Raw genomic sequence first — 17,241 nt, 5'->3', positions numbered from 1 at the left:
GACTTCTTGCATATTCATTAGCGAATCAAAAATCATTGATTCCATGGCTGCGCCACAGCTCTGCAGGTCTCATCTAGAAGTGGCTATGGGATGGAAGGGGTGGAGGGAGAATGACATTTGTCCCCAACAATGTGAGTCCTGATACTGTTAAGCTTAGTGTTGCAGAATTGCTAATGGAATTCATACACAAAGAAGGCAAAGAATAAAGAGGAGACATAAAGAAGGAGCCGATATGCTGGAAATATGATGAGCTACAAACACAAACTGTCCTACAATGCCAGGCACGGCCTTGGTGTTTTCATTTGGAGGACTACTGGTCGGCAAGCTTTACTCAGCGACTCAGAGGCTCTAACAACACCATGCCGCACTGAATGAGCTTTCATGTAATTGCCTCATAAATGCCACTTGTCCATCAGTCCCCTCTTTAGCACCCTGCAATGTGTCAATCAAACATGAGTGGCCAGCTGAATCATTCATTTGAATTGAGCTGCTATGGCTTCTTTTTGGGAAGGTCTCTTAGCTTGAAAGTAGTTGAATTCAACCCTTTTCACTCCTCTTCTTTGGATCACAACGTAATTTCTAACTTCTGCTTAAAGTTTGCTAAGAACACATTGTTAAAAAATATTGAGTGACTATAACTCTGTTTTTCAAATCACACAGAATGTCATGCTTCAAGCATGATCATGCTTAACTGTTCTTATTAGCTGTAAGAACGTCAACCATTGTGATCAGTGTCAGGAAAACCAAAAGAAACACTGCGAAGCAGCTCCAGCAGTCAATCAGTCATCGCCTGGAGTGAAAAGACCTTACTGTCTGAATCCAAATTAACCCTTAGTAAGTCACAGGAAATCCTGAATTGTCACAACTGTTCCAGGTTATGTTACGCTCACATTCACATCTTCCACAATAGCAGCAGAATCCTTTACCCTCCTACTCCATGTATTAAAACTAAAGAACTAAAGACCTAGTGGAAAGATATGGAGATGAATAGAGGCTTCAACACAGTTTCCCAGTCCTGGCACTCAAATTGTAACACACACTGTACAGGACAATGGTGCTTTGAACAAAAAGTTAAAATTCCCGTCAACATCCTTGATTCACTCTGAGCAAGGTAGCCTGGGAGTCGACGAGAAAAACATGTGAGCACAAAAGTAAACCTATTAGTGTAACAAATGCAGCTTTTACCCATACCCCGGGGTTGCTGGTGTGTTAGATGTCAAGATCTTGCAGGGACAGGGACATTCGAAATATTGAAGCACCCGAGCAGTGAAGAAATGTCCTATTGAATCCCTTGAATTCCCTGAAGGAGAGTAGCATGGGGGTGGGGGTTATGTTTTCAGAGAGTAACAAAAGGTGTGCTATAAAGAAGCTCGCCCTGCAGACAGAACTATAGATGTTCCACTTGTAGGAAAAGACCTGCTTTGAAAAGAGACCTGGTACATTTCAAAGCGGAGCTGCGGTTGGACACAGAAAGAACGGATAAACAATGATGAGAGGAATTTTGATCAGGTTTTGATGTGATTGTAGAATACAGGTCAGGGCAGAGAGCAAAAATGAAAATAAAAGACAGAGGTTTGAATAGTCTTGACTTTGTGTCATATATACAGTACATTGCAAGATGTGCCACCTCTTTTGGACTTCTGAGATAAACATTGAAAAAAAGTACACTGCATTAAACAAAGAATGAAAAGAAATATAATATTTAGGCACAGATGAAACCTCATATGTAAAGTTTTTGCCCACAGAAAATCGAATTTGCAGCAAATTGAATTTCATTTTGAACTTGAATATGTAACTGGTATTTTACCTTATCTGGAAAAGGGCAGCATGATCAAACAGTTGCAGTACCTACAGCTGCAGTTATAGCCTGGAAAGAGACCAACTGCCCTCTTTCACTTGAGGTCACAATAAGCCAGAAGCAGACATGCTGGAATGTAAAAGGTAGTCTACTGATTTTCCATGGCATATAAAGTAGAATGAGGATGAAAAAGGGGATCAGAGGTTAAGTGTCACAGAAAGAAGATGAACAAAAGAGAATTTTAAAGTGCTCATATTTCCATGACAGGTATGTGGTGATGATATTTTAAAAACATGTGGCTGATCCTTTTCTGCCACTGCATAGCATGGCCAGGGAGCGCTCACCAAATTGTCCCCTTTTCACAGATGAAAGATAAAGTAGGAGTGTAAATCATTTGCTTAAATACCTAAATATTTGTTCTGTTCTCTTGTGTTACTATAGGTTCTTCATGTCTGTCCTTACTTGTCCAGTTTTTGTTTTTAATTTATGCTGGTAAGTATAGCCTAAGATCATTTTTCCACATTGTGGGCGATTAAGTTCTTATCTAATTACCTTACAAAATACCGGAAGAATGTCCTGGCATTAAACTTGCAATTAAGAACATGATTGGTTCTTATGATCATATGGCTCCAAGTCTTCAAGGCATGTAGATTACATGCAGAAAAGTACTGTATCTCCATTAAAACATTCCGATATATAGCGAGGGACAAAGTGTGATTCATCACTTAGTGGCAACTTCTGATGTGGTGATTTTGAGAGGCTGCAAAGTCAAAGTTTCTACTTCCGTCAGACAAGTGCCTGTCCGGTAGATCAAAACATCTGAGCACTCCCAATGATAAAGCTGCTGCTGATAGGAAGCACTTAACCTGTCTGGTCATTCTTGGTTATTGCTCTGAACCTGCAATCAGTAATGGGTCTGGTATCTGTTAAATGCCATCAAACCCACCGCACACCAAGAGACCACTGATAAACAGGGAGAGTGGGGCTTGATGCTAGATAGGAACAGCATTTATTACTTAATATTAATTTTCCATACCAAGAATATCAGTACAAAAAAACGTTAATAATCACGGAGCTGAGCCTCTCCTTTTAACCCAAACTTGACAAGTTCTCCGATGCAGATGTGGTGGGTCCCAGTTTTCACATATGAATGAATGATAGATTGAATATCTCCCAAAATCTGTCAAATCATGACATCTAAACACTTGGTAACATACTTTTTATATTTTAAACTTTGATCTAGCAAAAAACAATTGAACTAAATGGAAAAATGGGAAATAACTTATGTGATTCCCAATGTTTTAGAAGCTGTTATCACATACTGATCCTGAGATTTTGTTGTGATAATTACAACAATATTATTATGCGAAATTAGTCACATGTAAATAATCGTTCTGCATTTCATTTTTTGTGCATATGTACAATGGGGTCCAAAAGTCTGAGACCAATTTCCACTTTCACTCCAACGGGAAAGTCGATTTTCTGGACCCCACTGTACATATCTGTCTGCATCTGCTGTCTACAGAGTACAAAATGGTAAAAAAAAAATATCCTGGGGCATCAAAAGAAATGGGTAGCATCACTAGTGAGTACATCACAATTATTCATTCAGCTGTGTGGATTAATATTCTTAGGCTTCAATAACTGGCGAGGATTTCCTAAAGGCAGACTTCCAGATAAATAGGTATAGTTTTCCCTTCATTACCGAGTGTGTGTGTGTTTGTTTGTGAATTTTCTGTCCAGGCATGTCAAACTCAAAACATTCACCCAGGAGCTGCACAAACTGGCAGGTAATGTGAGGGGCCAGTCAAGAGAAATACAAACATGGAAACTCTAACAAGGAATCTTTACCTTTTTATAATCATGTCATGCGGAAAAATCTCAAAGCTTTGCATTCAGACCGGGTTCATTACATGATGCTCAGTCTTGAAAACTACTGTGCAATAGTTACCTCAATGATGTAGAGGACAATATTCTTGTAGAAGCAGTACAGGATACACTTGGCTACACGGTTGTAATTCCAGGCTCCATGGACGAGCAGCAGATTCTTCAAGTATTTGAACTGTGTGGGAGGGAAGTAAAAGGACAAGATGAATGAATAGTCGAAGTCTGTGTACAGTACACTGTCTAATGGTTCCTCATAATCAGAGATCAGTGCTGGAACACTAAAGCAGTTACAGGAACTTCAAGATTAAAGCCAGCAGAGGGTTAAAGGACTGATGAGGCATTGTGGCCAAAGCTCTTACTAACACATTCCACAAATTTCAAGTCAAAGATTGTAAGACTGAGCTTTGAGTCCCTGAAAATGGAGGAGTTCATATGGGGGTACTTGTCTCGAAGGGCTCAGAATAATAGTTTAATGCCTTTATAATTATACCACCATTTACTGTCTGTGGTGAACTGACAATTTTAGTGCAATTTCTGGATGATAAGTGTGATTACATTGGAGCAGAAGTCCAAAGCATGTGCTTCATCTTAGTTGTCAGTAAATAACGCAAACAAAACACACAATCTACACCACATCCTCTTGCCATCTGACAAAGGGAAAAGTTTTTAAAAGCCTCTGAAACTGGAACAGGAGATAAGAGAAGTAGATCGAAATTTACATTTTTGAGAGAAATGTAATTTCATATATTTGACGGTCTACTTGTCTTTCAGTGGCACTGCAGTATTCCTTCGTGAAATGAAAGCAGAGTGGCGGCCCCCGTTTAGTCTGATCCTTCAATTGGTTGGCTCAAACATCAGTTAACACTGATCTGAGTTGATGACGGACGGACAGCAGAGGTGCCTCAACCCAAAGCCTCTTCAATGTTCTCTTGCTTAAACAGATTATTCTGAGCTTTCAAGTATTAAATCTTAGAACCTGGCTCCCTAATAATCTACAACAGCAAGGAGCCCATCTGGTTCTTTACAGCATTAATATAAATCATGTACAGGAACAGAAAAATAAGTTACACAACTTCTCAGGATTGATTTCAGTTTGCAGGCTGCAAATTACAGTTAATGTACCGTTACGCCAATATATGGAAAACACCACTGGAAGTCTGGAGGTGTAATTTAATTTGATGCTGGGACACAAACTAAATCGATTATAAGAGGCCACCTGTCTTTGAAAGACATACATGTTCTACATGCCATGTGGATTGAAGGGGGCACTTAAGACAAACCCAAGTCTCTTGAATGGTAATTGCATACTGCAGTACAGAGAGTGCACTGTGTTGTAGTCACCAACTGGTTTCCCATACTCTCAAACCCTGTGGCTGTAATAGAAACATGATGTACTGAGTAGCATGCCGTGTAGAAAAGCGCCATGATGCAGGAACTACAGACTTTTTGTTGCTTACCGGTATCACGAGACGATACAGAGTTTCAGACAAACTGGTTACTAGGACATAAGTATAGGTTTAAGTAGCATTTTGCTGAGATCTGTTTCTGTATAGTTATGTTGGGAGTTGGGTGTCAACAGATGCCTGTATTACAGGTGTTACTACTTCACTGTATAAGCTAATGCCCCGGAAGACATAAGATCTTTTGTTGCACAGTACAATGTGCCGGGCTATCACATGTTACACTTGAGAAGACAATGACAGGATTGACAGTTTGTGGAATCTGACTTTTAGAAGATAGAAACGGGCATGAGTATCAGTGTCAGCTGCAGCTGCAGCTTCAAGCCGAACACATTCTGATCAAGTTAAAATCAGATTGGTTTTTAAAAAACATGGTTTTAATTTTAAGTACATACTTTAGCTTAGTGTCAGCGTGTGTATATTTTTATTCCTACATAAATAGCTTACAATAAAATTTTCATAGGTTTTGTTAATTAATCAAATTGTGAGACTTTGCATTGTCATAACTTTCTTAGCCCATTTCAGACGACAAATGGGATTGTATCAGATACTCGAAGTTCCTAAATTATGCATTTTAACTATAAAATAATAACTAGTTAAGTTCCCACTCTAAATACTTGAGTCTTCCATTACTAAACACTAATCAAAAAACAACATACTTTGATCAATGTCACTTTTTCTCACTTGATGTAAGCGCCTGCCATCTAGCTCACCTGGGCAATGGAGTAGTCAGAGGAGTTTGCTGCCTGCAGACCTTCGTTGCCTGAGATTCCCACTCCGACATGAGCTGTCTGGATCATTCCCACGTCGTTAGCACCGTCACCAATGGCCAGTGTGATCACCTTCACCTGTTTCTTGACCATCTCCACCACCTCTGACTTCTGAAGAGGAGATACTCTAAAAAGGGAGCAACAGCACATTACAAACTGGGTCTCTAATGAAACTTGTAATAGGTATGTGTTGACCAGCAAGTGCAATTCTTGAGGAGAAATCTGCCACGTAAAATTGGTGCTATAACAGTGAGTCATACATTACATAGAGCAAAGGGTAAGAGTGTGGATGTGAGATTATACATTCACCGGCCACTTTATTAGGTGCATCTTGCTAGTACCGGGTTGGACCCCCTTTATTGATAATTATTCTAAAAGAGTTTTGAGATCAGCAGCTGGAAAAACCCAAAGCGTGCAGGGTGTGGGGACAGGACTCATAGTGACCAAGTTATATTGCTGTCTCCATCTTTCTCTCTCCTCTGCTCTCATTCTGCGTCCTGGATGCAGCACCTTCCTGAAGTTTTGAGCTGAAGTCTGGGAGTATTTATTTGTACTTTAGAACGTAACCGCTGTGAAACAATCAGAAAATAATGTTTTCTTGAGTCACTGCTTTGTTCTCTGTAACGTCATTCCCTCTCTAGCTCCGCTCAACGACCACTGCTCTCTCTCTCTCTTTTAATGAGCTGGGGAGGGGCCAGCTTTGAATTGTGTTTTTACAAACAGCAACCACCAAATCCTGCATTTTATACATTTAACTTGTGTTTGTCAATCACCATTTGCACAGTTGCTTGGAGCATTCCTCTGTCCTTGCCCACTGACTCACCAAAACTCTATACATTTTTACTACAATCAAATGAAAAGCACTGACTCTGCACAGGTGGTTTCCATTTATGTGACTCCTAAACCCAATGGGCTGCCCTTCTGATGATTTAAGAGTGTCCTATTAAAGGGGATGAATGTTTATGCGTACATGCATTTTGTGTAGAGTTGACAGTGACAAGGACACAACTGAATGAACTGGGAAATAAAATCACAAAGACTACTCATCATATTCTGGAAGATGACTTTCCCCTGTCTACTGCTGTTTCTCCCTCCTCTTGGAGACCCTGTAGGACCGTTCATAGTCGGTCCATTAAGCAGAGCCAATCATTAGGTTGATGGCTGTGAAGCATCTTATAACTTCTCTTTTACAAGACTTCAAACTTGACCTTATCCCCTCAGCAAAGCCTGGAGCCTCCCACATAGGAGCTTACTTTTTGTCCACTAAAATGGGGGTAGTGTACAGTAAAAACAGCCTCCAGAGATGATGTTGTAAACTGCATGTCTGTCTCTAGATGTGAAACTGTTAATGTTTATCTTCTCTGTGGTTTAAGAGGCCTCATTCATCTTGCAGCGTCTCTTAGTGCCCACTGAGTGTGCACAAGGCAAAGGCAGGTAGAGGTGGGGGAAAAAAATAAATAAAAAAATTGATGTAATGCACTGAGTCATAGTGTGGCACCTGAAGGTTTGCTGTTATTCTGAAAATATGGTGCTGACTTCTGGCCCCAGACCCCGTCACGGTTGCTTGAGTATTTAAGTACTTCCTATTACTTATGTGGCCTGGGCAAGTCAACAGTCTACCTTTATAATGTTGAATGTTTCAATTTAAATTCATAACTATCGCATTTTTTAAATTATTGCAATAAAAACCCTTACTGGTCTTTGTGGCAAAGACATTATACTTTATAGTTCAACCATAGAGCTTTTAATTTAATTGCAGTCATTTTTTAAGCAAAAATGCTGAACATTACTCACTTCCAGATTCTCAATTGCGAAGATTTGCTGCTATTCTGTTTTACATCACTGCAAAATGGGTTTCAGGCTATTGGTCTAACAAAACAAACAAACTGATGACATCAGCTTGGTCTGCCGGGTTGTGTGATGGACAATAATTTTCAATAATTTATTATTTTTTACTACTCGTAATATTTGACAGTTGACAAGATCAGTTTTGTCCAGTTGTGAGAGTTTGATGGTCCATGTCTATATTGTTTAGAGAATAATGATTACAAAGCAACTCAGTTCTCAGAAATGATCAATGACATGTGGAGGTGGAAAATTGATACCTAATTTGCCATACTTAATTTTCCATCTCTTTATACCTATATGGGCTCTTTTATGGATCTGCTGCATTTTCATAGATACTTGGGAATGGCTTCATCTAGTGCACAGTACTATGTGAAAGTATTTAAAAACATAATTTACTTAGACTACTTAGTTTGTTTAGTGTTTTTCAAACTTACAAAAAGATTCAGTAAGAAAAGTCTTTGCAGCAAGAACAGTATTTTCATTCTTTCAAGTTGGTAGGTGGAGTAATTGTCTGACGTTTATTTTATTGTTTCAGGGGTAAATCTTACCTGCAGCATATGACAGCTTTACAGGAGAGGGCGAGGTCCAGGAAGTACTGTCTCACTCCGAATGTAAGGGCGTATTTGAGAGTCTTCCCGTCAATAATGAGAGCAAAGTCGTTTTCCTTGTAGAGGGCATCTCCCAGCATTCCACAGTGGTGGCTAAGTAGTTCCCTTGTTCCCTGTGTGACGGAAAACATTTCATGAATTTCAGTTTAGTGTAATTTAAATTAAATTTAAATTTAAATTTAGTGTAAGTTTAGTGTCATTATAATTTCAAGTCTATGGTGATATGCACTACTGTTTGCTATTTTAGCCCTAGTACAAGTTGATTATAACTAATTCATGAGTCAGTTTGTAATCATTTTACTTTGCATTTACTTTGCTAGCATTTGTCAATTCGTTAACAGCTAAAAAATATATCATACAATTAATATAATCATATTATCTATTTCCCTGGCAAAATTAATTAAGTGCATATGAACATCTATAAGAGTGTTTAAGAAAATGATGATAAAAAAAAACAAAAACATGAAATATATAATCTGTGCTTCATTAGGAATATTTCAACAGTTCATTACAAAAATAATTACAAATGTTAAATCAGTTTTTTTTCTGGCATTTTACAACCTTAGTCGCAGCCCAAAGAAGTTTCTGTGTTAAGAAGTTCAAGTCTATCAATGAAACAACATTTGTACAAGGGTTACATAAACTTGCTTCACTGCTTGTGCCACTACATTTTGCAGTGCAACACAAAGGACTCCACAATGGCATTCATATTACTTACTCTCTACTCGGACAGTCCTAGTGTTCTAGCTCCTAAATGTTCTTCTCGTCTCCAAATAACATTCGTTTTAAATAGTTGAGACAGATCTGTCCACTCTTACTGCTAATCCCCAAATGCTGCAGCACAGCTGCTCTCGATATTTAAGATATTTATTATGTTTCTCATGCTTATTACAGTCAGCCCTTGGCCATAAGGTGATAACATAGACGAGCTCTGCAAATGGATCATGTTTGCTCATAGGGTATATACAGCTATGATGATGATGGACGATGAAAATCTACAAATATGAGGATATAGTGTGCTGGTGTACAGTCATATGGACTGGATGGATGGAGTGGTGAGATCATCATTGTATTCATCATTCAGTCATCTTCCCCACAGATGGTGAAGCCATTAGGAGATAAAAAAAAAAAATTCTCTATGGAACCGTTTTCTGAGGGACCGGTAGATGTACCACATGTATATTTCCATTAAAGTAAGAAATATTTTAAGAGTCACCTGGCCTCAAAAGGACAAAAATATTAGAGAAGCACTTCTTGCAATAATATCTATAATGGTGGTGTTGTAGTATTCAGCAAAAGTACTGATACAAATGGTTAAGAGTGTTCATGATTAGTTCATATAAGCTGATATACTGTACATGTGATAGTATGGGGCAGAGTAAAAAAGAATGGTTTCCCAACCGTAAAACTATCTAAAGGAATATAATAGACAAGAAACTGGATGTTAAGGGGTTATATGACTTTAGAAGGGAGAAAGAAAAACTTAAATGAGCAGATACAATGTAGGGTATCAAACACGATGTGCCAAGCAGATGCTCAAACAGCTGTAATCATTAAAAATGGTGGTCATTAACAGGACTGGGGGAGGGAGGGGTACGGCCTGGTGTTGAGGTCAAATATGTCAAAGCAGTCAGACTGTACCAGGGGAACCATGCAACGTTCGCTTGGCATAACAAAACTTTGAAACCCCAGCTTAAAGGAAATATTTGGAGAAAGGGGCTTTACGTTTCACAAAGCGAGAGAAGTAGAGTGAGAGACACGCACAGAAAGAGATGATGGATTAACAGAGGAGAGAAACTGAGCAAGAGGATACAAGCAGAAAGCAGCTGCGAGGACTTAGCCATCCCTGATGGGGTGTGTAAAACAGCACGAGATGGTGAGCAGTAGACAGGCGTGCGTGTGTGCGTGTGTGTCTGTGTAGGTCAGAGTAGATACAGGTTGTGAGATCCACATTCAACCACAAGCCGAAAATGAAAGTCTTCATCACAGTTAAAAGAATGATTTTAGATGACATCTCGGTGTGAGTGCATCTCTGCGTGTGCTTTGTATAAGCTGGTACACCATATGTATGAGAAGGAATTCACTCTACTTGGGGTACAACCTATTAATCACATACTGTGATAAGCCAAGTTTACCATTTCCTCAAGTAGAGCGGCCATTTCCCCCCTAATTTCCACTGAGGAATTTTAGCACTAATGCTACATGTCTCCTCCTAAAGCCTCTTTGTTATTGCTATAATGACCAGTTTAGCCTATGTGACTAGCTAGTGTTTGGTTTTGGAATGGGTATGTGGCCTCCATTCAGAAATCCACAAGAGCTTCCCATAAAGACTGAGCTCTGTTGTTGATATAGGCCTTGAGTGATAGAGCCAACAGGACATGACACTCATGATATGGAATCTGGACATTTGTATGGATGTAATGTCATCATCTGTCTTAAGACTTGGAGGCACCCAACAAAGGGATGTTTGACCTTAGTTAGAAGTGTGTGGACATGTTCTTTACCTTTACTTTTCTGTCCCTCATCTCACTGAAAAACACACCTAAGCATGAACAGTCAAACTGTGTGCGTATATTATTTCCGATCCAATTTTCCCCTGGATAGTGCATTATTACTTTTTGATCTTCTTTTGATCTTGATTTTGTTATTAATAACCATATAAACACTAATAACCTTTTGTTGAAAAAGGAAAATAATGAGCTCAATTTATCTGTAACTGTACTTTGTAATGATTAATATACTAATACTCAATAAGTTCTGTTAGTTCTCTCAATGATTAAACACACTGACTGGAAGACAAAGCTCTCAAAATGACCTAATCCTACCTTGGAGACCGAGTTTCACTTTGGGAATTTCAGTTCAACTAAGATTTAGTACAGGGGATGTCTAAAACTTTGTCCTCCCTTTGATAACCCTTTCTAAACACAGCAAAGAGGGAAGCCATGCTCCAATTACTCTCTTATGCAGCACGAGAGCACTCAGAATTACCAGTCCTGCTGCCTGGTCCTCTGTTCACTGTGCCCCCTTCGTCTTGGTGGAGAGTTTTAACAAACTGCCTTATGTAAGCATCTGCTCAACCACAGGAGAATAGGAGCTGACATTTCAAAGTGCCGGTCTGTGTGCTTTATGAATGCACCGACCCCAAATTTCTACCTCTACTCTATTTATCACGCTTAACGACTGGCTGACAGAGTGAAGGCCGTCCGTCATCACCCCCAAACACCCCCCTGCCGCTTTCCCCTCCTTACCCACTTCTTCTCACTGCCCCACTCCCCCATCCCCCCTTCTTGTCTGACAAACTAAACCCAGTCAAGTCTCTCCTCCATCTGCAGCTCCTCTGCTTCACTTTCTCCTGATGGAAGTGCAGGGACTTGCCCTTTTCAATTTCAGAAACAACAGACAAGGCTCTCCTGCCGGGGGGTCAACAGACTTCTCTGTTGGGTGTCTTAAAGATGTTGGAGGCAGATTTGGGATGTGTGTGAGTGTGTGTGTGTGTGTGTGTGTGTGTGTAAGGTTCCCTGTGGAGAAATCTTTCGAGACAGGGGCTGGTTGTGGAGATGAGGGGATTATTAAACTCGACGACTGTCCTCACGTCATACATTAACTTCAAGATCTGTAACAAGCATTTTCAAATATTTCTTGAACTGTATATAATGGCTGCCTTAGTAACTACAGTCTTATTAAATCATTTTGTGAAACAATGGTGAGCTTTATGAGCTTTGGTTAGATTATTAGTTCTTTATGTAAGAAAGTCACATTATTTAATAAGTAAAATGCTAAATACTCACATCAAGAGTGTCTTCATTGATCACAAGCATTCCCATGTTCTTGGTCAGTAGCTTGCAGGAATGTCCTACAGTAAAAAAACAAAAACAAAAGATGAAACACCATGTTTTAGAGAGTGAGAGAAGAAGAGAGAATAAATTAAATCAATACTAAGTTACTACATCAAATTGTTGTTTACTTTAGTTTCAATAACCCCCTTTTGCTTAACAACTTATCTGCATGGAGCCCAAACATACATGTGCACACACAAACGGATAAAACACAAAATAAAAAAAGAAGAAAACATAATCAAACAAATAAGGGACACTACAGGATGCAGCACTACATTTTGAGGGTTACCAATTAAAATGTTACAGCTCAGAGCCAGTGTCTCAGGACATGACTAATGAGTTTGGTTTACAAGGGTTTGTCAGTTTCCTGTTTTAATAGGCAGTTACAACTCTGAGTTACCCAACATGGCTCTCTGGGGAGTATTCCCCTCAGCTCTTGGCCGGGACAGATGCTCAGGGTCACCAGCAAGGTGGTAGAGCGCGCCTCCCATCGGGGAAAACAAAAATGTTTCTCGAATCAAGACTGAAGCCTTCAGTTTTGAGCTGTGGCTGTATGAAAAGGCTGCCATCTGTGGCATAACCACATGAATATTTGTGGGCTTCAACACTTTGCTTCTGTCTGGAAAGAGATTTTCGTTTCTTTAAGGCGGTTACCACAAATCCCATGTTTTGTTAATACATGGGTGGCATTTTCTCTGAGTGAAACTGAGATAAGATTATGCATAAAACACACAAAAACACAGTCGCACTCAAACACAACTGTGCACACACAGTACACAAACATAGAGGGGGCCTTGCATGCGGAAATGAGTAGGCTTCACCCCCAGAGTCAAAACCAAACAGGGCTGAGGTCTGGGGTCTGGCAGATTGTTTTCTTAAGTGCAAAGGTGCAAACGTCAAAAAATTTGCCAATGTGTGGAAAATGTCTCCCCATCTCAACACTGTCTCTACCCCCTTCCCCCTTGTCAATTCCTGCCACAGCCCTTCCGCTTAATGTGTTTACCTTAAGCTCATTTGACTGCAGCCAAACTGGCTTTATTGTATTTCACCAAAGAAAGTTGAATTCCTGGCCTTTCTCTGTCTCAGGCGGAACTAAACACTGCTCCCATAGGAATAGAAGAATGTGTAGGAGCGACACTCGTGTCACAGTTATCTGGGATATTGCCTCGGGAGCAACAATTATAGATACACATTTTAGCCACAGTAGGCACTTTAAATGGATAAAACATTGTGACTAGGATATTTGGAGGCAGGAAGAATGGGGACCTGAAATTAATTGTACAATTCTAAGGTGGGAAAGTAGATTATATGGGGGCTCATATTAGTGTAGGCCAATAAGAGGTTGTGTTTACTCTTTTATTTGTCTCTGCTTAAGGGGATGATGCATCCTCCGGCCAAAATTAACACAGCATTATGTGTGCTTCCCGTCTGTGATACCTCAAGTAAAGTGAGCAGTGTTTCCTTACAAGTGCACCAGCAGGCACTGTCCTTTCATTGAATTCTGGCTCATACCTGTTCTAAGCACTATGTACGTACAACTCCCCTCAACAAACAGCTCACAGCACTGGGAGCGTGTCCCAGAGTAAACATTGCTCTTTCCTCAGGCAGCCAGACACGCAGCGTCAGAGTAGGTACTGTACATTATGTCATGATAGTTAAGAATTAGAGACACACTGAAACAATGACAGTCTTTACAGTTTCAGATCAAACTGACTATCCATGCTTCAATGTCATAATGTGTGAATGTGAAAATAAGTAAACTCAACCGCATTTATGTCCCATATTCTGTGCCAATGAGGCATTTGGGTGGTTCAGGCCACCTCGAAATGCAGACAACTCTAAATATGAAGGGCTAAATTCACCGGTCCACGTGTCAAAAGGTGCACCATTAACCCTCGCAATGGAGATCGTCTTTCAGTGAGGAAAATAGTAAAAAACAAAGTCAATATTGAACGCAGATTTTACAGAGCGACTCAGTCAAATGGCGGACCTGTAAAAATACTTCCAGTGAGCCTGTGCTTCTGCAGAGCCTCCTCACATCTGGGCACAGTGGGCACAAAGGGCTGATTCAGTCAGGCCACAGTGGTAGGTATAGCCACAAACGGAGGTACTTTTCATATCTATTTTTCTGAACTCTGTGTTACCAAGTTGGCTGTATTCAAGGTTGATGCATATGCGGTAATTAGCCACATCTAAGAGCAGTAATACCAGGGCCATTTATAGAAGATGAATACAAGCTGAACTGGCAGACCAGAGTTAGTCATTCACCTTTCTGATAACATCTGCAAGGCAAAAACCTCTGGGGGAGCCAGATATGCAAGAGGTGCCTGCTTGTGTACATATGCATGTTATTTATTTCATGTCAGTGCAGTGTGCTCATACATCATCTTGTAATCTGCGACAGATACTTTTGCTAGATATGTGTGACAGAAAAGCATTCAGCTTGTCAGTAGTTCGTCTTACTGGGTGAGGAATGACCACAGGACTGACTGGAATACCTGTAAGAGGCTGGAGTACAATTTATCACCGCACAGGTCAGGTTCACTTAATATGGTTTGAGACCAAGTGCAAATGCAGGACTTAAGTATGCCATGATGCACAAAATGTAATAAGAACTTGTGGTGCAAATGACTATTGATGATTTTACATTAAATGGGAACCAGTTTTACAAATGTATCAGTTTAGTGGAAAAGAGAGGTACTACTTGTTGTATAATGTCTTCCATGGCTCTCGACAAGCTCTTGACAAGCTTTCTAAAATAAGCTTGATGATGCCTTCGGTTGGGGTGGAAGACCACAAGTGTGAAAATGTCAAAAGTCTGGGGGTGTCGAGTTAGAAAAAAATTAGCTTACCAGACCTCTACAGCGACTCATCTCTGTTTGAGGCTAAAAGCTCAAGGCTGCATTAGCTGCTACGAGCGTAACACGCCCAGATCTCTGACCAAACTGTCGTTGGGCAAGTTGCATTATGGGCAAAGCAGGCTTTTGATAAAGAAGAGGAATGGTTGGAATTAAAGAAGACAGTATCTCTGGTTCTGATGGATTTAGTTTAATGTTTATTAAAGGAGTATACTTTTAAATGCTTCAACAAAGCCTGTTTTGCAAGCTGAAGGTGTGGGGGTTGAAAGAAGTGGCCATTTCAGTGGTAGGAAGGGTTAAATAATGATATTGTTTTTTATTATGGGAAATGTATCTTACAGTCTTTTTAGAGCTTTACCCATACTAGAGACTCTCCTACTTCAAGTGTCTTATGAGTTTCCCAACATTATGGGAATGCAATACAAAATCACAGTATTATACCTTTAAATCCTGCATATTTTATTAATTGAAGTTCACTATGTGATCTTATGGAGGTCCATCTGTCAGGCCCTGCACCATAGTTCATCTGCATTTCTAGTATCAGCCTGTTTGACATCTGGTAGCAGAACTGAGCTTTTATTCAACTTTAACATACTGTATGTTTTGTTTAAACATCATGTGAAATAGGGCGGCTAAATTGTTTTAAATAGATTGCGCTTCAAGTGGAGGATGCAGATTTAAGCCTCCAGGTCAGCAACAAACTGAAAACCAACTACCAGAGGGTGTTGACTTTTGACCTCTCCTGTATATGGCGGGGAGCATTTTAAAAGCAGATTTCCCTGTATAGGCTGTTCAAGAATTATACCATTTTCTTGGTATGACTGCTGTGATAAAACAGCATGACAGTTTCAATTATATAAATCAGGGCAGAATCCAAGAAAAGAATGAAGCTCAAATATCATACACTCATTTTACTGTTCCTGCTCACCAATATTGATGGCTGTTTCCTGTTTGTCCCCGGTTAGGATCCAGATCTTGATGTCAGCCTTCATCAGAGTCTCTATGGTCTCGGGCACCTTATCCTGGAGCTTGTCCTCGATCGCTGTGGCCCCCAGGAGCTGCAGGTTCTACATCAGAAAAAAAGTCAGTAAGTGGTTATCATAACAGAGGAAGGCCTTTAAAACGTCATGTGTCAGAGAAACATGTGAACCGGGATTGTGTCACTCACTCAGTCATGTTTTTTCTCCTCATCAGCTGCTCTTGTTTATCACCCAGAAAAACCCACCACAGACTAAAGGGGTTTTGGATCAGTTACTGTGCCCCTGTATAAGTGTGTGAATCTGTGGACACAATCTCTCCCACACAAGTACACCCACAAAAACCTGTTGGTGTTTCCCCGGGAAACGTAGTGGTTCGTTGGGGTTGGTTGCGGGCTCATACTGGCCCATCATGGGGCCAAAGATTTGACAAGACCCAGGGGTAGAGGGGAGACAGGAGCCAGCAGCAGAGGAAAAGCAGGGGAAGTTCTTTAAGTTGTGACCTGAGCCCTGCTGTCTGTGCATCTGTAGCTCTGTATGAACCACAGCACAGAAAACTGCAGTTGGGGAAGAGCATGACTACATCTGATGAGTCCTCGTTTGTTGTTTGGATGTGAATTGTTCTATTGTTCCTGTTGTTGTTAAAGGCACTTTTTTGTGGATTATGATACAAAAACCACTTGGATCAGGATTTCAACCCCCAAGCGAGGGTGGAACGATGTAGCATTAAGAGTGATTGCTACAACTCTGAAGTCAACTCTACTGTTTCTAATGTGTAAGAAGAGATGTTATAACTATGTTATAATGTCATAATATATTGTAAACCGGGGCTGCAGCACAGGTGGGTAAACTACTGGTACATTTTATTACTGTTAGTTGACTGAGCTAAGGGGAAGTAGTCCAAAAATAATCAATTTAAGCTTGAACCGATCAGTAAAGTTGAAGAGAAACGTTTCCTCCAAAGACCAGAGCAGTTTACATGTACATACTCTAGAACACAATAATATGAGGTTAGGAAACCCACAGTCACTTTGTTGACAGTTTAGGGAATACGATTACACAAACTGACTAATTAACTAATTCCTATTAAGGCTGGATAATCTGGAATTTATTGCATTTTTACATTTTCTTTTACAAAAACAAATCATACCTACACATTTTGTTTGAGGGATGATGTGAAGGAGAACTTCAGATGAATG

General features: G+C 40.1%; 1 protein-coding gene across 5 annotated transcripts in view; it reads right to left on the bottom strand.

Moving 5' to 3' along the window:
• The window catches only part of atp8a1 (ATPase phospholipid transporting 8A1), a 102,247-nt gene that overhangs the window by 24,689 nt on the left and 60,317 nt on the right, over positions 1-17,241 (bottom strand). For all 5 annotated transcript variants that reach the window (XM_022760215.1, XM_022760212.1, XM_022760216.1 and 2 more), the window contains 5 exons: positions 15,994-16,132; positions 12,160-12,224; positions 8,312-8,484; positions 5,859-6,042; positions 3,750-3,860 (listed from right to left, as the gene is read on the bottom strand). In XM_022760215.1, the coding sequence (XP_022615936.1) occupies positions 3,750-3,860; positions 5,859-6,042; positions 8,312-8,484; positions 12,160-12,224; positions 15,994-16,132 (672 nt within the window). The remainder of the gene's footprint in view (positions 1-3,749; positions 3,861-5,858; positions 6,043-8,311; positions 8,485-12,159; positions 12,225-15,993; positions 16,133-17,241) is intronic.

This window comes from Seriola dumerili, unplaced genomic scaffold (genome assembly GCF_002260705.1).
Source record: "Seriola dumerili isolate Sdu_G_001 unplaced genomic scaffold, Sdu_1.0 BDQW01000331.1, whole genome shotgun sequence".
NCBI classification, from domain to species: Eukaryota; Metazoa; Chordata; class Actinopteri; order Carangiformes; family Carangidae; genus Seriola; species Seriola dumerili.
Note: the sequence above shows the minus strand (reverse complement) of the source record. Positions and strands in the feature narration are given on the sequence as shown.